General features: G+C 43.1%; 1 protein-coding gene across 11 annotated transcripts in view; it reads left to right on the forward strand.

Moving 5' to 3' along the window:
- The window catches only part of ryr1b (ryanodine receptor 1b (skeletal)), a 116,299-nt gene that overhangs the window by 86,017 nt on the left and 8,525 nt on the right, over positions 1 to 21,757 (forward strand). For 4 of the 11 annotated variants that reach the window (XM_052078747.1, XM_052078748.1, XM_052078750.1 and 1 more), the window contains 20 exons: positions 153 to 249; positions 587 to 693; positions 771 to 822; positions 1,779 to 1,859; positions 8,278 to 8,377; positions 8,726 to 8,805; positions 9,468 to 9,544; positions 9,918 to 9,991; positions 10,716 to 10,733; positions 11,439 to 11,519; positions 11,906 to 11,994; positions 12,321 to 12,449; positions 13,213 to 13,317; positions 14,455 to 14,484; positions 17,921 to 17,950; positions 18,098 to 18,179; positions 18,571 to 19,877; positions 19,977 to 20,065; positions 20,861 to 21,029; positions 21,536 to 21,622. In XM_052078747.1, coding sequence (XP_051934707.1) covers positions 153 to 249; positions 587 to 693; positions 771 to 822; positions 1,779 to 1,859; positions 8,278 to 8,377; positions 8,726 to 8,805; positions 9,468 to 9,544; positions 9,918 to 9,991; positions 10,716 to 10,733; positions 11,439 to 11,519; positions 11,906 to 11,994; positions 12,321 to 12,449; positions 13,213 to 13,317; positions 14,455 to 14,484; positions 17,921 to 17,950; positions 18,098 to 18,179; positions 18,571 to 19,877; positions 19,977 to 20,065; positions 20,861 to 21,029; positions 21,536 to 21,622 — 2,884 coding nt within the window. The remainder of the gene's footprint in view (positions 1 to 152; positions 250 to 586; positions 694 to 770; positions 823 to 1,778; positions 1,860 to 8,277; positions 8,378 to 8,725; positions 8,806 to 9,467; positions 9,545 to 9,917; positions 9,992 to 10,715; positions 10,734 to 11,438; positions 11,520 to 11,905; positions 11,995 to 12,320; positions 12,450 to 13,212; positions 13,318 to 14,454; positions 14,485 to 17,920; positions 17,951 to 18,097; positions 18,180 to 18,570; positions 19,878 to 19,976; positions 20,066 to 20,860; positions 21,030 to 21,535; positions 21,623 to 21,757) is intronic. The other 7 variants (XM_052078749.1, XM_052078753.1, XM_052078754.1 and 4 more) reach the window with 4 other exon arrangements.

The following is a 21,757-nucleotide window of genomic DNA, read 5'->3' on the forward strand; positions in this document are numbered from 1 at the left end:
CAGGTTATCATTATTTGTGCATGAAAAGGTTAAAATAGTTCTCCTTGTGAAAGGCGCCCTGGGCTCAAAGGTTTGACAACCATTGGACTACTCCACAAAGATGCACGATTGAAATGAACGATGATTGATGCTAACAGCACCTCCTTCCGCAGGCACAGAGCCACCAACATGTTTCTGGACGCCTACAAGCGCAACTGGTTGGAGACGGAGGGCTACTCCTTTGAGGACAAGATGATTGACGACTTATCGGTCAGTCATATCCCCTTAGACTCTTAGTCCTTTTTCCAGTTTCCTTGTTATTCATCCTTAGACACCTTTTTTGACATTTCACAGCCCGACCAATATCTTAAATGTCTTTTATTCACCTCAAATTAGATTACTTTTCTTCAAGTGACCCAGAATTCACATCCATGAAGCTCTTTATTTATTTATCTATCTATGGGTAAAAGTGCTACAAAGTCTGTGTGTACTGGTGGCAATCTTGAAACTTCATTCATGTAGAGAATTTTTTAATGAAAATATTCTTAATATGTGTGAATGAGAAATGAACAGAATGTAAGGTTTGGGCTGTGTGCACCTTGAATAGAAAGCCCTGGAGGAAGAGGAGGAGGAGGAAGAAGAGACAGAGACCAAGCCCGATCCACTTCATCAACTCATTCTGCATTTCAGCCGAACCGCTCTCACGGAGAAAACGTAAGCACGGCTCGGGTTCTTCTTCTTTCGCTTCTCCTTTTTGGAGCACAGACTAATTGACTGTTCTGTTGCCACAGAAAACTGGATGTCGACCACCTCTATATGTCATATGCTGACATCATGGCAAAGGTAAGCACTCACACCAATTTATGTTCACACTGTCCAGGAAAAGGGATTAACGTACTGACTGATACATGTCTTTTATTCCATGACTCAACCCCGTTCACTCAAGTCCAGCCTTGCTCAAAATTTCCAAACATTATTTGCCATTATAATGCCAGTTAATTGTTTTTAAAGATTGGGTTATCATTATTAAAAAAAAACATAGAATCATTTTCATATCATAATGTGATGGTGGATATTTCTTTTTTTTTTTTTTTTTTTTTTTAGTTCCGGACAATTTGGGCGCAATATACTGGTATTCATTCATTCATTCATTCATCTTCCTAACCGCTTGATCCTCACTAGGGTCGCGGGGGGTGCTGGAGCCTATCCCAGCTGTCTCCGGGCAGTAGGCGGGGGACACCCTGAATCGGTTGCCAGCCAATCGCAGGGCACACAGAGACGAACAACGATTCGCACTCACACTCACACCTAGGGACAATTTAGAGTGTTCAATCAGCCTGCCATGCATACTGGTAATTAAATAGAAAAAATTCACAAGTTGGACTACAATGGGGAAAAATTAGGCTTTATTGCCCACAAAGGTATCATTAAAACTTTATATCCCCTCGCCCCCCCAAAAAAAACGTAAATTTTTATTTTTCCTTTGTGGAATGCTATCATAACATGACATTTTTCTCAACAATTTGCAACATGTTAATTTCTATGGCATTTGGGGATGCATTTCATTGGTGTCACAGTTATGAGGAGGTCTCCCCTGTAATAATAATAATAATAATACATTTTATTTATAAGCGCCTTTCAAGACTATAAGAGGTCCACGGACCCAAAAAGTTATAAAACCCCTTTCTGCTGCCTCATTCTTGCCAGAGCGCACACTGCAGCAGATTTACAGTTGACACTATTTTCCTCAGGGACCTTCAATTTAATTTGCTCCCTTCTTTTTTGTTGTCTCCTTGCAGAGTTGCCATATTGGTGAGGATGACGAAGGGGGAGAACAGGAGGGGGAGGAGCCATCCTTTGAGGTGCGGCAGACAGAGATGGTATGGGGGGACCAGGGGAAGGGGAGACAGGGGCGTCAGCGGAGAAGCAGCTCCCCGCGCCACCAGTACTCACATGGCATCAACACACTCGCACAAACCCCCCAGCCCACTCCACAACAAGCAGCTACAATCATCTTTTTTTCTTTTTTTTTATCTTCGTGTGGTCTCACTCACAACACCTCCTGCGATGGCGGCCTGAGCTGTGCATGCCTTTGCTGGATACGGAACATCGCAGAGTCCTTATTTTTCATTCCCCAGTCCCAAGTGGCGGGTCCAACCAAATCTCTGTAGCCCGACTCACACCCGCCCCTCCCCTTTACTCACATCCTCATTGGAACGTGTCTCACTTGATGACTGGAAAACTAACCGTGTTATTCGTTTGACTTTGTATGTCCCACCTCCCTCGATTTGCTACAGTGGACTTGCAAGTCTTCCCTCTCTGTGCTCATGACAGTAAAAGCATGCACAGTGCACGGTAGGGCTGAATGAAATCCGTTATCATGCTCCTCAATATTGCGATTTAATATTAGATTATTTTTTGATAAACACAAGCAATTTATTATTTGGCATTACAATTTTTTGAATGTCACATTTATGCATACATACACCTTCACAAAATTCTGCAAAACCAGCTGGCCCAAATCAGTAAGTCATAGGTCAGAGCACAACAATACTGTAAACAAATATATACCTGTATGTATTTATACACACACACACACACACACACACACACACGCACACACGCACACACACACACACACACACGCACACACACACACACGCACACACACACACACATATAAAGAAGCCTATCGATGAGCAAAATGAATCATTTTCTTTTCTAAATAGCAGCATGAATTGTTCAGCCCTAGTCTATGGTCCCTTACACACTTTCCAACCCTTACACGGCGCTTCCAACACACACATAGCTACAAGTAGAATCAAACATTTGTAAGTGGAGACGAGATTCAAGACATATACAACAAGCCTGGTGTTTATTCGGGAGGGAGGAGATGGAAGTGGGGTGGGAGTGTAGGTGGCGCAGGGTCTTGGGCGGGATGTGCAGTCGGTGGCTAAATGAGTCATGTATGATAATGTACTGTGACACAATGTAGTATACAGGAGCTGCATTATAATAAGAGTATACAGTGATGCCTTGAAATATGAGTGACACAACTTTTCAAGGTTTTTTTTTGGCTTTGTTTTTGTTTTTTTTAATGGATTTTTTGTGGCTTTGACTTGACCAGCATTGGATTGTGGCAGTCAACTCAACTCACTTCACAACAATCAGATAGTTGGGCACATAGTTAACAAATATTCCCCAAAAAATACGCCGGTTGAACTTGAACTGAAAAGATAAGAAAACCTTAATTTGTCTCACAATGGAGAAATTCGCAATTTACAGCAGCAAAATCTGGAGGGAAGAAAGGAGAAAAACATGAGGTATTTGCATGCACAAAATAAATTGAAAAAACAGTCAAGTCAAGTCAAGTCAACAGTATTTATAGAGCACTTTCAAACAGCCATCGCTGCATACAAAGTGCTGTACATGGAGCGATTTAACATAATAATAATAATAAACAGTAAGACGAATCAGTAATAAGTAATAAGTAATAAGTAATAAGGCGGTAGAAAGCACCAAGCAGTAAAACCAATAGCAAATCTAAGTCATGCTGAGTCAAACGCCAAAGAATACAAGTGAGTTTTGAGGAGGGCTTTAAAGATGGGCAGCGAGGAGGCTTGCCGAATGTTCAGTGGGAGGTCATTCCAGAGAGATGGACCAGCAACAGAAAAGGCTCGATCCCCTCTGAGCCTCAGTTTAGTTCTTGGTACGTCTAGCAAAGACTGGTCCACAGACCTGAGGCGCCGGGCAGGGGTGTAGGGGCGTATGAGCTCAGAGAGGTAAGGTGGCGCGAGATTATTCAGAGATTTGAAAACAAAGAGGAGGATCTTAAAAATAATTCTAAAATGAATGGGGAGCCAGTGAAGGGATGCCAAAGTAGGAGTTATATGCTCCCTCTTACGAGTACCAGTCAAGAGGCGAGCAGCGGCATTCTGTACCAGCTGAAGGCGCTTGATGGAGGACTGGCTGACTCCAAAGTACAGGGCGTTGCAGTAATCGAGCCGGGATGTGACAAAGGCATGAATTACTGTCTCAAAGTGTTCATGTGAGAGGAAAGGTTTTATTTTGGCCAGCTGTCTAAGGTGAAAGAAGCTGGATTTAACAACGGCACCAATTTGCCGATCGAGTTTGAAATCACTGTCCAGTTTAAGTCCCAAGTTTGAGACCGTTGATTTCAGATAAGGAGATAGGGGGCCCAAGTCTACAGGATGGAATGTACAAGGTCCACTGGGGCCAAACAATATCACCTCTGTCTTCTTTTCGTTGAACTTCAAGAAATTTTGTGCCATCCAGGTTTTGATTTCTTCCAGACAGGATAGGAGTGGCCTTAATGAGAAGGTGTCTTTCTTGCTCAGTGGGACATAGATCTGGCAGTCATCTGCATAGCAGTGGAAAGGAATACCATGTTTCCTTAAGATGGAACCCAATGGGAGCAGATACAGCGAGAACAGCAGAGGCCCCAGAATTGAGCCCTGTGGAACACCACATGACAGGGGAGCAGTGCGTGATTCAGAGCAGCCAAGGCTGACACAAAAGGTCCTGTCAGCTAGATAGGACCTAAACCAATCAAGAGCACTCCCACCAATGCCCACCAAGTGCTGCAAACGAGTCAGCAGAATACTGTGATCCACTGTATCAAATGCTGCAGTTAAGTCCAATAAAACCAGACACACGTGGTCTCCAGAGTCATTTGCCAGGAGGATGTCATTAGAAACGCGTAACAGGGCTGACTCCGTGCTATGCATCGTCTTGAAACCTGACTGGAAGACCTCCAAGATGTTATGTTCATCCAAGAAAAGTTTCAACTGCATGTGCACCACTTTTTCCAGAATTTTGGAAATGAAAGGCAGTTTGGAAATGGGTCTGTAACTTGACAGCTCATCTGGATCAAGACCAGGTTTCTTGATCAAGGGTTGGACCACAGCATGTTTAAACTGTTGGGGAACTACACCAGAAGAAAGGCTGCTGTTGATGATATCCAAGACCGATGCACCAACACTCGGGAGAACCTCCTGAAAGAAGCGTGGGGGAAGAGAGTCGCAAGGGGAGCCAGATGGCTTCGTCTGGCGAACTACATCCTCCAAAAGCGCCGTGGACACAGTATCAAAAGAATTTAGGACAGCTGAACATGGAACATGGACAGAGGGGTCAGATGCGGTATTTGGGACCGGAATCCTAGCTGTAGAGACCTTATCAATAAAGAACTGAAGGAATCTGTTGCACATCTCGGCTGAAGAATCCGAGCAAGTAGGCAGAGGGGGTTTGAGTACAGAATCTATCGTTTTAAATAGTGCACGAGGGTTTACAACAGGATTACAAGCTCTGTGTACTATGTGCTTTAGTACACTCTTTTGGGTGATTATAGTGAAACAGAGCTAACCAATTAAATACATTGCAAACACAATACAACAGAAATTGAAAAAACGATAACTAACTGAAACTATAAATTTTTCTCAAACTTGCGATAATTCAAGTCAAGTCAACAGTATTTATAGGGCACTTTCAAACAGCCATCGCTGCATACAAAGTGCTGTACATGGAGCAATTTAACATGCACAATAAACAGTAATCGGTAATAAAGGTGGTAGAAAGCACCAAACAGTAAAACCAAGAACAAATCTAAGTCATCCTGAGTCGAATGCCAAAGAATACAAGTGAGTTTTGAGGAGGGCTTTGAAGATGGGCAGTGAGGAGGCTTGCCGAATATTCAGTGGGAGGTCATTCCAGAGAGAGGGTCCAGCAACAGTAAAGGCTCGATCCCCTCTGAGCCTCAGTTTAGTTCTTGGTACTTCTAATAATGTCTGGTCCACAGACCTGAGGCGCCGGGCAGGTTTGTAGGGGCGGATGAGCTCAGAGAGGTAAGGTGGCGCGAGATTATTCAGAGATTTGAAAACAAAGAGGAGGATCTTGAAAATAACTCTAAAATGAATGGGGAGCCAGTGAAGGGATGCCAGAGTAGGAGTTATGTGCTCCCTCTTACGAGTACCAGTCAAGAGGCGAGCAGCGGCATTCTGGAACAGCTGAAGGCGCTTAATGGAGGACTGGCTGACTCCAAAGTAAAGGGCATTGCAGTAATCGGGCCGGGATGTGACAAAACCATGAATTACTGTCTCAAAGTGTTCATGTGAGAGGAGAGGTTTTATTTTGGCTAGCTGTCTAAGGTGAAAGAAGCTGGATTTAACAACGGCACCAATTTGCCGACCAAGTTTGAAATCACTGTCCAGTTTAAGGCCCAAGTTTGAGACTGTTGACTTAAGATAAGGAGACAGGGGGCCCAAGTCTACAGGATGGAATGTACAAGGGCCACTGGGACCAAACAATATCACCTCTGTCTTCTGTTCGTTGAATTTCAAGAAATTTTGTGCAATCCAGGTTTTGATTTCTTCCAGACAGGATAGGAGTGGCCTTAATGAGAAGGCGTCTTTCTTGCTCAGTGGGACATAGATCTGGCAGTCATCTGCATAGCAGTGGAAGGGAATACCATGTTTCCTTAAGATGGAACCCAATGGGAGCAGATACAGCGAGAACAGCAAAGGCCCCAGAATTGAACCCTGTGGAACACCACATGACAGGGGAACAGTGCGTGACTCAGAGCAGCCAAGGCTGACAAAAAAGGCTCTGTCAGTTAGGACCTAAACCACTCAAGAGCACTACCGCCAATGCCCACCAAGTGCTGCAAACGAGTCAACAGAATTATGTGAGAGACTTTCATTTTAGTCGTTTTAAATTCAATTTGTACACATTGTTTATTTTAAATGTATTCATTTCAGTATCGCTGTTTGGCCATACAGAAGAAGGAAGGTTGAACCATCGATTGGCAATTTTAGCTTACATTACTTTATTACATACTACTTAGTTCCTTTTAAAAAACAAACACCCCAAACAAATTAAAATGTGAATACTAAGACGAATAAAAATTAAAAGAAAGCATTTTCAACAAAACGAAACTATCAAACCCACTCTAAAAACGAAATAAAATCAATTAAAAAACAACATAAACAGTAACAACACAGTCAAGATGAAATAAAAACTAAGTACAATAAAAAATACCACAACATTCTTATAACTCTGAGACAAGCTAACATGGGCATCGTGATGTTATCACCCTTTAAGCAATATAACACAAATTGTAACACATGTAGACAATCTAATGATTCTCAAAGGTGTATATTCTTTATCCTCTGCTAAAAACAACATTGTGTATATATTTCAGCTGAGGAGTTGCATTTTCTTCATCTCCATGTACTGTAGATATGTCTGTATTACACTGCCCCCACCTGGCCATGGTGTGCACACCATAAGCAGCACAGAACAAATTCAAACTCTTATCTCAAGGCACCAATGTACATTAGGGCTGCTTGGAGTAATGAAAAGTTTTGAACTACTGTATTTCTGCACATTGTGGCTGGGAGTGTTTATTTACGCAACTGGAGAATTTGACACACATTTGAGAATATTTACAATATACCTGCATGTTCATCTTTGCATGTTTTTTACATGAATATAGTCCCTTTTGAAGGTTATTTATTCATAAGGAATGCAAGGTGTAATACCAGGATCAAGTTAAAATGCTGAATTTTACAGATGAAATGTTTTAATGTCACAATTTGACAATTTTAGCTTGGAAAAACGTAATTCTCTGACGATTATGTCTACTCATTCCAAGAGAAGACAGTATGTCTTCGTTCTTGTGGAAAAAAAAAATCCAGCTTTTTTTCTCTTTAATTTTTTCCCCACATTCCCCCCGAAAATAGGATTACATATTATTTAGAGTTGGGATTTTGAGGCAGTCCTGTATTTGATGGTCAGTCACTTTTTGAGGTATCCCACATCGACACTTGATGCAGTTTAGCGCAAAACAAATTCGGTGCGTCGTTGTACATTGGTTACGATTGACAGTGACGCATCACAAGCACTCTGAGGCACAATGATGGGATGTCCCTTTTAACCGGCAGCACTAATGAATGGCACAAATGTTGCACTCTTCTTTTTGTACTCTTGGAAGCATGAGCTGCATGCTGGACATCATGCACTATATGTTAAATGTGTTAAATGTATATACTGGATGTGTGTGCATTTGGTTTTGGACCAAAAGTTGGCTGTTTTTTGTAGTTTGTCAAAGTTATGAAGCTCCTGGGATGGCTTCAGAAACTGATGCACACAGTAGAAGCAAGTCCGTGTGTCTGTGTGTGTCTGCGTGTGTGTGTCTGAGTGGGATAGCAAGAGTGTGGGGGGGCAGTGCACTCTGTGTGGGCATGATTACAGCCACTTCTCTCCCGCTCTGCTCCCCACCAGGAAAAGGAGATGGAGAAGCAGAGGCTCCTGTACCAGCAGTCCCGCCTGCACAACCGCGGGGCCGCTGAGATGGTCCTGCAGATGATCAGCGCATGCAAAGGTGGGCTTCGTCACGCGTCATGTACCGTATACCAACCCTCCCCAAAAATGATTTTAAGGCCAAACTGAAATAAATTGGGGATTTACTGTACAGTAATAACTAAGCAAGTAAATCCAAGTGCCCCCACACGTTACAAATAAGAAAAGAAAATACTGTATAAGACAACCTTTATTTGTCTCACAATGGAGAAATTCCAAATTCCCCAAAAAACAAATAGTCCCAAAGCAACAATTAATGCTGGTATGTTTGATTTGTTATTGTCAAGTTTTGTTTATTTACTTTTTTGTTTGTTTCTGTGTAGAATGTTTTTAAATCTGTACAAATATTGAGTCCAGTTGTTTGTATCAGGTGAGCCCGGATCAATGGTTTCTTCCACTCTCAAACTGGGAATCTCCATCCTCAATGGAGGCAACTGTGACGTGCAGCAGGTCAGTCATTGCGTAGAAAGCAGTCATGCTGTTGTGCCCTTTTGATTTATTTTTTTATTAATGACAAAACTGTATTGAAATCTTGCGCAACTGGCGACATCATAATAAAAAAAATCTATGCTGTTATGGCATTGCCAGACCTTATTATATTTACTGTTTATTACACATATTGCACTGGGCAGTTTGTCATCATTTCTATTGAGCCAATGCACATATTTTAGATGTGAAAATGGAGCGCGGGCATGCTCGAGCCTATCACAGCTGACTTCTGGTGGTAGGTTGGGGACACCTTGAATTGGTTGCCAGCCAATCGCAGGGCACACATCCACAACCAAACATTTATGCCCACAATCACATCTAGGGACAATTTAGAGTGTTCCAATAACCTGCCATGCATGTTTTTGGAACGTGGGAGGAAACCGGAGCACCCGGAGAAAACTCACGCAGGCACGAGAAGAACATGCAAACTCCACACAGGAAGGCCGCGGCCTGGAATCAAACTCCAGACCTCCGCACTGTGAGGCAAGCGTGCTAACCAGTTGAACACCCTGCTGCCTCCATTTTTACATTGTTTGGATTTCAGTGCAATTTATCTCTGCATCGTTATTCCATTTTCTCATCATATAAAGTACTACTCATCATATTCTTTGCTTTTTGTGTAGAGAATGCTGGACTACCTGAAGGACAAAAAGGACGTGGGCTTCTTCCTGAGCGTTCAATCTCTGATGCAAAGCTGCAGGTCTCTAACGCAGTTTCCCATTGATGTGACTTCACTTTGAATATTTGTCAGCGCTCCCAAATGACATCCTTATTTTGAAGTTGATAAGTTGCAGCTTCATGAAATATACCGGCTAAGTCCATGAGAGTGTTGTTGCTAACCAAAACAGCAGCGCCCACGAGACATATAAACAATATTGCAGATGAATGAAAGCGTGGAGCCACGTCATAAGTCACTTCCCTGAGCCGTTTTAAAGATGAATCATCATTAACGGTGATTAGCATTCCTGACTAGCCCCAACTGCAGTCAAGAATGTTCAGCACAAATGCTGCACATGGTGGAGTGGGTGTGAAGGTGTTTGTTGTCTAACTAACCGTGTGTGGTTTGTGACCAGCGTTTTGGACCTGAATGCTTTCGAGAGACAAAACAAGGCAGAAGGACTTGGAATGGTGTCAGAAGAAGGCACGAGTGAGTACAATCGGCACACGCAAACACACAAACAGCACACTATTATGAACAAACCTGTTCAAAAACATTTCATGCGGAGCTGTACACACACAATCACACACACATGTCAAACGTTGACATGCGTCATCATGCTCGACTGCAGGGATTCTAAAACCTTTTGGTTTCAGGTGCCCCATGCAGAGGAGACATTTTTCCAAGGACCCCATATAGTTCTTAATTAAACATGGCTACAATATTTACCCCTCATTTCTACTTCAAGAAAAATATTAGTAATGTTACAATAACCAAGGTTGTCCTAGTTAACAAAAACTAACAAAATAACTGAAATTGGAAGCAAAAATGCTTTGAAAGACTGATTGAAACATCTTGCGTTGATAAAACGAACTATATTTGTTGCACAAATGTCCTTTGTTTTTGCTACTGTTGATTAATATCGGTATTGGTGTATATTTGTGCAGGAAAACAGAGGTCAAACAGTTGTTTCAATATATTACGAAAAAAACAAAACGAATTAAAAAAAACTATTAAAAAGTAAACAAAGCATTAAAAAAAATTAAAACATAAAAATTAACAAACCTGTTCTGAAAACTAATTCAAACTGATTTGTTTGTTGTAAAAGGTAAGTGAGTATTCCCTGTCCACTGACTGCAAGTTCGTGCACTCACTGCAACTCTTGTCTTCTCTCTTCCACTCCACCCCCCCTTTTACACGTCGCTGCTATCAGATAAGAAGCTCGAACGTGGTAAATGGACGTCGCATAGTCGCCTTGCCATGAGAAATGAATCTGCCTCTCATCACTCATCGCTCAAGGGCCCAGTAGAACTAAACTTTTTTGCAACGCTGGCTGGCTCTGCTTCATCACCTTCATTTCGGTCATCATCTTCATCTGGCTGTTTCTCTGTGAAGTGATTGAGTGATTGGTCGTGGATCCACTGCAACTCAGATGACAGCTGTGAAAACATTCAGAAATTTCGGACATATTTTATTTTATGTTTTATGGACTATGTGAAACATTTAAGAGTGATCAATGGGGGGAAAAAACAATTCTGAAATCGGGAAATGGGGTAGATTTTGAGCTTGTCTCAGCTTTTGTATAATATCAATGCAATGCTTGTACGTATTTGCTAGCCTGACTGTACATGTGAACTGAATACATGTGAAGTCGGGCACCTTTTCTGCACCACAAGAGATGATTTTCAGAGTTAAGTAGATCTGCTCTGCATGACAGCATGCCCTCAAATGTCATTATTCGTGTTGCACATAGAACGGGATGCAGTGTGTGTCTCCGGTTCATAAGCGGATTCTTTCCTCTCAAATCAGAGACAATCAGTCAAGCAAATGCTTACAAGGTGGTTGAAAATAGCACTTCTAACACACTAATCCTTCACGCAGTCCCCAAAATATGATGAGCATGATGGATTCTTTTGCATCCAATTTGTCCGTTTAGATGAGAAAGTCATGGCGGACGACGAATTTACGTGCGACCTCTTCCGCTTCCTGCAGCTGCTGTGCGAGGGCCACAATAACGGTGGGTGAACATTTCCTCCAAAGACTTTAAATTTAACCTACGGGTCCATATCCATGCCTATATCTGTTGGTTTCCATTCATTAAAATTAAGGTAACCTCCAGATTACTCCACTGTTGTTATTTTTATTTTTTGTATTTCAATTTGTCAGAAATTTACTAACAATTATGCATCTTTGGTTATCGTTATCTGCCGGCAACGTAGAAGACACCATTAACCTGTGCATCCGTTTTTTGCCATTCATAGAACCGAATGATAGCTTTGTGTTTCACACCGAGTCAGTGCATTTGTAATTCGACGAAAAATGAGAGCGAAACAAATCGGAATTGAACTTGAGCCGTCTAGTGTGACTCCACCCCAAGTGACAAAACGTGAGCGTCTCCTCTAGACTTCCAGAACTACCTGAGGACCCAGACCGGCAGCACCACCACCATCAATGTCATCATTTGCACGGTGGACTACCTGCTACGACTACAGGTGAGCACCCTGGACAGTTTTCCAAAAAGCTTCTTCTTAACTTTGCTTATTGGAAGTTATTCTACAGGCAACAATACAACACCATTTAAGCAATATATTTCTCATGTCATTACTTTGTTCTTGTTGTATTAGCCCAGTTTTCTGTGGTTTTCTACTTTGCGTAGCCCCCAAAACTGTAGCATTTTTAAGTGTGGATGAAAATGTAAAAACACATGGGAAAAAAAGAAAGGGAAAAAAATTCTACATTTCTGGGGGAAAAAAATCCTCAGTCATGTGGATATTGTCCGAGTTTCCTTGGTGTAATAAACAATTTGTTTCTCGAGCAGGAGTCCATCAGTGACTTCTACTGGTACTACTCAGGGAAGGACATCATTGATGAGCCCGGCAAAAGGAATTTCTCCAAAGCCATGACGGTGGCCAAGCAGGTCTTCAACAGCTTGACTGAGTACATCCAGGTACAAAACATTCAGAATACCGTGCTGTGACATTTGGTTAGTGGTTGGAATTAACAAGATATAAATATCTTGTTCGTGTCCTTAAAGTTTTTATTGATTGATTGATTGATTGATTGATTGATTGATTGATTGATTGATTGATTGATTGATTGATTGATTGATTGATTGATTGATTGATTGATTGATTGATTGATTGATTTAGGAGCATCTGTACTTGCATATTTTTTTCTCATGACTTTTCAGATTTGATTCCTTAGCTGTATTTTCTACTCCCGACTTAAAATAGGCCTGTTACTTTCTTCAGGAAGTTACAGTAGGTGCTCCCTCTTACGTGTTTCATTTAAGAGGTGAGCGGCAGCAATTTGAAGCAATCGGATCCTTTTGTGGGAAGACTGTCTGACTCCAAAGTGTAACGCAGTACTACTGCTGCTGTGTAAGCAAAGGCGTTACCTTTGCCTGATGCCTGCAGTCAGAGAGCTGGACATAAATACAAAAAACAATTTGGTGACCAACTGACGCCTGCCATGGAACACATTTTTTGTTCTTCTTATAGGCACTATGTATTGTTATGTTAATAAAAACTATGTTGTATTCCATTTTTACTGAATACATTTCTCCCTTACCGAGCATGTACTCTGGTTTTACTATACCAAAGTTTAAGCAGTACTTCTTTTACCCCAAAGTATTTTGTTTTTATTTGTCATACTACTTTTACTAGCCCTGGTGATAAAGGGTCAAAGTTCAAACATGTCTTGTCCACCAGGGTCCATGCACGGGCAACCAGCAGTCGTTAGCGCACAGCAGGCTGTGGGACGCCGTGGTGGGCTTCCTGCACGTCTTTGCTCACATGATGATGAAGCTGGCTCAGGTAAAATGCATCTCATTTGCACATTAACGGTTTACTATTTGCAAATTCACATATTTATGTTTTTTATTTCGGGGAACCTAGTCGAGTCACTCTCGATTATTTCTTCATGCCCTAAAATGCTACAAGATAGAACCAAAGCTCAGGATAATAGAAAAATACCGGAGTCAATGTTGTCAATCACTGATGCTGAAGTGATGCGTCTCGACTGTGTAAGATCTTTGTATGGTACATGTCAGGGTGGAGCTAACATCCCGAGTCGTTAGTGGAATTTACGGAGTCTTGTATATGTTTTATTGAGCATAAATTATCAAAAAACTACTACTTCTTAAGAGTAATGTAAGATAAGTTTGAAATTATTTTAATGGGATTTGACTCTTAGTATTAAACCAAATATTTTATTTTTAAAAAAGTTGTATACATTACAGGGTTAGTTTTGGGGTTTTTTTGGTCTTTGTACTGTGTTTCATTGGCTGTTTTTGTAAAGAGATGACTAATGTTTTCAACTCCCTCTCTTATCCAGACTAAAGTATGTATCTATTTGAATGATTACAATCTGATTCAATTAACTCTTAACCCCCACCCCTTCCTATTACTAGTTTTTAATCCCTTTTTTCCCCTCTCTTTGCCAGATAAAAAAAAAATTATTGGGACATTGTATGTTCATAAATGTCAACAAAATGCCCCAAAACCTATATTGAGGAGGGTGTTTAATCCAATAATGAGGGTCGAAGCAATCTCCGATTGTAAATGTATTAATTCAATATTCCCTTCAACTTTTTTGACTGTCTGGATTCTGATCATGTTGGTGGATTTACAAGTCATGCAGCTGGCCTAATCCAAGAGTCTGCTGGAGTTCAACCGAGTTGTGCTTGACTGTTTGCTTTCACTGGTGTGTGCGTAACTCATCTAACAAGCAGCTAATGTTTTTGACGTTGTTCTTTGACATGTGGTCTGTTGCGAATATTTTGTCTCTACTCAAAAGGTTCAGAAAATATGATACTTTCCGCATGTGACGAGTTCAATACCGCATTTGTATTCAGCCTCTTCAGGACTATAATTGAATGTCATCTTAAAAGTGATATAGCAATAATAGAAACAGTGAAAATTGAGAGGTAACTTTTTTTGTATCCCTGATAGATGCATCCTGATCCGGGACAACAAAATGGCGTAAGACTCTTTTGTCCACCCCCAGCAACGCCATCCCATATGACACATCTACTAAATGTTACTGCATTTCATTGCACACCAGTTAAACTTCCAACTGCTTCCTCGTTGTTTACATGTATCCATTTCCCTTCCCTTTTTGGACTTTTCCTGTCAGCAGAGACATTCTGTCAAGCTAACAATCACAACGTGTACATTTAGTCTCCTTTTTATCCAATTCCTTCTTCCCTAAATTTGGAACATTGGAACAAAGCAGGTAGCCTGGTGACATTCTTAAGGTTTCGATTTTGAGAAGTACTTCTAGTCAAAGTCAATATGAGTCCTGTGAATACCAAGACAAAGTTGTCGTGCATGAATAAATGGTTCAAGAAGACACGGACGCAGGCAATCGTGGGTAGCGCCCCGATCTTTACTGTACCCAGAGACTTTGTATACATGCTCAATGTGCAAGCAAGTCAAAAAAAAAAAAGCTCACTGCAATTTTTGGATTCATGAGCACACTCGAACCTATGAGGAAAATGAATTCCTTGAAAGGAAGCTCACTGAATAAAAATTGAAATGTTTTTGTATGGTTACACAATGAGGCAAAATGACCTTAACTTAGCTCATTTTACCTAAAAAAAAAAAAGTCGAGGCTTCCAGACGTTCTATCCAAGCAATTCCTAATACGGTAACTTAATTCTGATTCAAGTCAAGTCATGTGACTCATGTGTGCCACCACTGGCGTTTTCTCTTCCCAATGCATGAAGCAAAATTCATGACCTGCACTCTAAGATATCCTTTATTTGTCCCGCAATGGGGAAATTTACAGTCAGAGTTCAGAAAGGAAAACACTGGGTAGAGAGAGAAAAACACGCTCGAACTATCCTCTTCTGAGGATAATTTAAGTCCAGGATAAAAAAAGACCCAAGCACATAAATAATAATAATAATAATACATCACATTTGTAAGCGCCTTTCACAACACTCAAGGACACTGTACAGCCAAGACCAATAGTAAAACACAGATAAAATAATAAATAAAGAAAGAAAGATTTAAGGCCGGTAGGCAAGTCTGAATAGGTGGGTTTTGAGCTGGGTTTTGAATAAGGAAAGAGAGTCAATATTACGAATGTTGGGAGGAAGTGAGTTCCAGAGTTTGGGGGCAGAGCGACTGAAGGCTCTGCACCCCATTGTACTGAGACGGGCAGAGGGTAGAAAAAGGTGGAGGGAGGATGAGGACCTGAGTGAGCGAGAGGGAATGGAGATTTGAAGAAGATCTGACAGATAGGGGGGCGCAAGGTTATGGATGGCTTTGAATGTATAGAGAAGTATTTTGAAGTTGATTCTAAGTTTGACAGGAAGCCAGTGGAGCTGTCGGAGGATGGGGGTGATATGATGGAAGGAGGGGGTTCTTCTCGTGATGATCCGGGCTGCTGAATTCTGAACAAGTTGAAGTTTATGGAGGAATTTTTGATGGACACCGAAGAGGAGTGAGTTGCAGTAGTCAATACGGGAAGTGACGAGACTGTGAACAAGGATAGCGGTGGTGTGCGGAGTGAGTGAGGGACGGAGGCGGTTTATATTGCGAAGGTGGAAATGAGCGGACCGGGTGTGGGAGTGAAAGGATAGTGAACTGTCAAGGATGACACCCAGACTCTTCACCTGGGGGGAAGGAGATATAGTGGCATTATCAATTGTGAGGGAGAAACTGTCGGCTTTGTTTAGAGTGGATTTGGTACCGACAAGTAGGAGTTCAGTTTTATTGCTGTTTAGCTTGAGGAAATTGTGGGTGAACCAAGATTTAATTTCTGAGAGACAGTGAGAGAGGGACGAGGGTGGGAGAGAAGCGTCGGGTTTGCTGGAGAGATAGAGCTGGGTGTCATCCGCAAAGCAGTGAAAGTGTAAGCCAAATTTGCGGAAAATGTTTCCGAGTGGAAGGAGGTAGACAATGAAGAGGAGCGGACCGAGAACAGAACCCTGGGGAACACCAGAAGAAACGGGGAGGGATTGTGAAGTAAAAGAATCAACTTGAATGAACTGAGAGCGGCCAGTGAGATATGAGTGGAACCAATGTAGAGGGGTGTTGGTGATGCCTATGGTAGAGAGTCGATTGAATAAGCATATGACAGTTACAACAAGTCACAAGACATAACATGTAATGAGAGGGCGGATGGATGGGAAGGGGGGGGGGGGCAACCGCGACGCAGCTTAACTGACCAGCTGCACGGTCACCGATGCGCTCTGCAGATAATACTACTAAGAATCGGAGCGATGAAGACGGTGATAATAAGGATATGTATGCGCGTGTGATTGTCCAGTTGTGTAAGTGTATGCATGTACAGGTCATAGCTGCTTCGTCGAGGTCTGCTCATGAAGACAGTCCCGGCTTATCAGTCCATGGCCGAGAAGGAGGGGGGTGATGGTAGGGGCCCTAGATTCCATGCCTACTTCCATCCAGGGGAAAGGGCCAGATAGCGTTGTTTGTTTTGGAGGGACGGCCGACAACAATTTCAGACAGCCTTGAGTCTGTGGCCTTTATCTCTCCAATGGCGCCGATCAGCCAAATCCGCAATCTCTTTCCGCAGGGCGGATTCCAACTTCTCCATGTTGTTTTCGATCGTACGCTCCAAAACTGTGTCAAATTGCGGTTGAGCTCAGTCACCGCTTGAGTCTGAGTGTTGGACACTCGCGCCAAACCATCCAGAATGACCGGCAGCTTCTTCCCTTCCAATAAAGCCGCTCCCGTCGGTTGAATTTTGCGATAGAACAGAAAGCTGCCAACACCAAACAGCAGCATACCTGTTATCAAAAGGCCGATAATGTAGATGTCTTCCACATCCTCAACGGACAGTATTGACGGGCACGCCATTCTCCACTTTCTCCATGGATCAAGGGCGTATCGTGCAGCAAATGTCCCCGGGGGACAAGCAGGCTCCCCACTGCCTACTCTCTTCGTCGAAAAACTTTTGGCGATTGCATCGAGAGACCAGCCTACTAATTCCATGGTTAGTTCTTCGGATGAAAATACTGTAGGAGGCTAGGAAAAGTTAGACAAAGACAGCACAAAGACTAAGTGGCGAGCAAGGAGAGGGTGGGGGGGAGGGCAGGAGCTGAACAAAAAGCATCCACCTTCATCGAGAGCCAAGCAGAAAAATCACAAATGACAAATATGCCCACAAACACACTCCAAAAAGTCCTTGGATAAGACTGAGCTGACCAGGAGTCCCAGTGTTTTCCTCCATATATTGTCCTTTCCCTTCCTTTTATGACCAAGTTTACTTTCTGCTTTCTGCTGTGTGCATCTTCGTCGCTTACAGGCTGTGATCAGTTTCAGGATAAAGCGGAGGGGCCAAGGTGTCAGAATTCCCAATGTCTGTCTTTCTGCCCCACTTACTTCCACGTGTTCTCTTTGCTGTGTTAAAAAAATGTATTCTTCTCCCTAATAACTGCAAACCCAGGATCATTTTTGGAGTAGATCCCCCTGCGAGGTAGCGTCTCTCGATGCGTTTACCTTCCTTACTGATTTTGCAATTAACCACTCCTCTCTAAGGACCGGGTGTATTCCTAAAAGGAGAATCTCAAAGAATATTTTCTCTCTACTATTTGTTCTTCTATGTGTTTCGGCTTCTCTTCAGGACTCAAGCCAAATCGGGCTGTTGAAGGAGCTGCTAGATCTGCAGAAGGACATGGTGGTGATGCTTCTGTCTCTTCTGGAAGGTAAGATATCTCCATGGTGTGACAAAAAAGAGTTTTGCCACCTTTACTTAACTTATTGACTCCGGTAGACATTTTTTTTTTCGTCAACTGGAATCTAACCGTTTACTGCTACTATACGCGTCAAATACATAGAAGAGGGTCTCACCCAGCCGCTCTGTCGGATTTTGGGTTTTTTAGTCAGAAAACAGTTCTGCAGGTGAAACCAATGCATCTTCAACTGAAGATAGGAAAAAGCTGAGAAATAACCTTTTTTTCTGGTGAAATGAGAAACCTTTTGGTAGGTCACTGAATAAAATATTCTGTGGGTCTTCAAGGATGAGTCAAAATGCCACAAAATGGCCAGGAATATGTGGAACTCACTTCACTTCTGCTCCTTGCCTTCACCTTCCAGGCAATGTTGTGAACGGCACCATCGCCAAGCAGATGGTGGACATGCTGGTGGAGTCCTCTAGCAACGTGGAGATGATCCTGAAGTTCTTCGACATGTTCCTCAAGCTGAAGGACATTGTGGCATCTGATGCCTTCCGCGACTACGTTAACGATCCCCGCGGGCTCATCTCCAAGAAGGACTTCTCCAAGGCCATGGACAGCCAGAAGCAGTACACCCCCTCAGAAATCCAGTTCCTCTTGTCCTGCTCTGAAGCCGACGAGAATGAGATGATCAACTTTGAAGAGTTTGCTGACCGCTTCCAGGAGCCAGCCAAGGATATCGGTTTCAACATAGCCGTCCTCCTCACCAACCTGTCAGAGCACGTGCCGCATGACACCCGCCTGCAGAACTTCCTGGAGCAGGCCGAGAGCGTGCTGAACTACTTCCGGCCTTTCCTGGGCCGTATTGAGATCATGGGCGCCAGTCGCAAGATCGAGCGTATCTACTTTGAGATCAGCGAAGCCAACCGCAACCAGTGGGAGATGCCGCAGGTACGCGAGTCCAAGCGGCAGTTCATCTTCGACGTGGTCAACGAGGGCGGCGAGAGCGAGAAGATGGAGCTCTTTGTCAACTTCTGCGAGGACACCATCTTTGAAATGAACATCGCCGCCTCCATCTCAGAGCCCGAGGGAGACGGCGCCCAAGAGGAAGACGACGAGGAAGCGGAGGATGAGGCGGCCAAGGAGGGCGATGGCGCTGAAGGGGAGGAAGGCAACGGCGAAGCTTTAGCTCCAGAGTCCACCTCGGCCTTTGCCGACTTCCTCGCCAGCGTCGTCAATTTCTTCAACTTGTTCACCTTCCGTAACATGCGCCGGCGCTACCGCAAACTGCGCAAGATGACAGTGAAGGAGATGGTGATCGGGCTGGCCACGTTCGTCTACACGGTCCTCATGGGCATCCTGATGTTCGTCTACAGCATCTGCAAGGGCTTCTTCATGCTCATTTGGAAAGTGCTTTTCGGCGGAGGCCTGGTAGAGGGCGCCAAAAAGATGACGGTGACAGAGATCCTCGCCAGCATGCCGGACCCCACGCAGGACGAAGTTCACGGCGAATTGCCTCCCGAGCCTGGAGCGAGAGAGGTTCAAGACGCTGATGGAGGGGCCGACTTGGATGCAGGGGGAGGCGAGGAGGAAGAGGAAGATGGCGAGGAACGGGAAGGTGGACGCCTGCCTGGCTTCAACACGCCCGGTGGACTTGGAGACTTTGGGGAGACGTCGCCGGAAGAACCACCCACTCCTGAGGGCACACCACTGCTCAAAAGGAAGCTGGTAAGGAGATGTAACCACTCTAATAATATGACCGTATTTCCTCAAAATAGTGGCTGTCCGTCCGACGGTGATTTCCATTGTACGTGTTCCTTGGCACAGTTGAGTACAGCTGATGAAGGGCAGGAAGCAGAAGGAGGAGAACTTGCTGAAACTGAAGAAGAGGCCGCTCCAGAGACAGAGAAAGCAGAGTAAGTAGTGGACGGAGTGTGTCTACGTTCCCGCGTTCTATATTTAAATTGTAGGTCAGGGGTGCCCATTAGGTCGATCGCGATCGACTGGTAGATCGCGGACCGTTCCCAAGTCGATCGCGAGGGGTGTAGAGGAGAAAAACAAACAACCATTTGTGTGTTTTTGTGCATGTTAGTAATATATTTTTTGTATGCATGTACAACGCACCCTAATCATCCTATCAATCTCATTTTCACAAAAAGTATTTAAAAAATTAAATAAAGCAGGTAAATTTTTAACCAATGATGGCGCGTGCCCTACGTCACCGGAAGTTGTTAGCGCTCAGCAGTCTGCAATTGCAGCTTGTGATCGGAGCTGTTGCGCTATATTTTATCATTATTCTCATTCAGAGTTTATTTTGTGTACAATTCAAAGAGGGCACAGGCAATGAATAGGAATGTAGAGGGCCGAGGGAAGCACTTTAAAACAGTACGCGTGAGCTACGATAGTGAACAGGCTGCAAAAGTGCGTCGCATGCCTCCGTGTCAGGCTGTTGCTCATCATGGCGTGCGTGTGTATGTGCGAGTGCGGTAACACCTTGATCGCGGGAGGTTGGTTGATCGAAAAGTCAATCTTCAGTCCAAAATGTTTGGGCACCCCTGTTCTAGGTAAATGCTATGGGTGGCTAGCATGTTTTAAAGAAGTGTACTTATTCACTTCATATTCTCAGTCATCCACGGATGCATCCAGCTTCGTGCAAGGCTCTTAACATGTCCATAGGGGAGTTTAAAGTGCTTCACTTGTTATGTTTGCAGCATCGAGAGTGACGAGAAGAAGCCCGAGAAGGTGGAGCCCGAGCCCAAAGTCAAGGAGGAAAAGCCAGAGGAGCCGACTGTGAAGGTGAAGGTGAAGAAGGAGAAGAAACCGGCAGAGGACGGATTTGAGCTATGGAACGAGCTGGAGGTCCAGAGGATAAAATTCATGGTGAGCAATTTGGGGATCTCAAACTGGGCTCTGGGACAAATGGCAATTTTGTGTTCAACAATGGCTCGAAGCAATGAACTCGTTCACTGCCATTGACAGCAATAGACGTCAAAGATAAATTTTTACTGGGCTGGCAGTGAATAACTATTGACACCTACAGATATGTGAGTGAAAAATCCAAATGAAGTTGTTACAAATTAAATGCACATTCTATGTGCTATGCTTAAAGGTTAAATACAACAGAACTGCACTTAAAAATATCAGGCTTGAAAAGTAAAAAGTACTCCACTGGAATGAAGAAAGACTGCATAGCTGTAAGCTTCACTTTTCATATTTGGTTACATTGCATATTTTAAAAGGTGTTTATATTTGTATTTAGTTGAGTAATTCTTTAGTGTGCTACTAGAAAAACACTTCAGTACTGCACTTTTAGAATAACTGGATGACCACAGTATATGAAATAAAGTGTCACTGGTCTACTAATGTGCCCTGATATCCCCTTGCAGAATTACCTCTCAAGAAACTTCTACAACCTGCGCTTCTTGGCTCTTTTCATCGCTTTTGCACTCAACTTCATCCTGCTCTTCTACAAGGTTTGCATTTGAGCTGCCTGACTTAGAAAAAAAATTGTGACATTGTTGTTAGCTGATATTTGATTTAATTCCCCAAAACTGACAAATTCAAATGATAAATAAATAAATAAACCGCTGACTGGATTTTATTTGATT

Source organism: Hippocampus zosterae, chromosome 10 (assembly GCF_025434085.1).
Source record: "Hippocampus zosterae strain Florida chromosome 10, ASM2543408v3, whole genome shotgun sequence".
Lineage (NCBI taxonomy): Eukaryota > Metazoa > Chordata > Actinopteri > Syngnathiformes > Syngnathidae > Hippocampus > Hippocampus zosterae.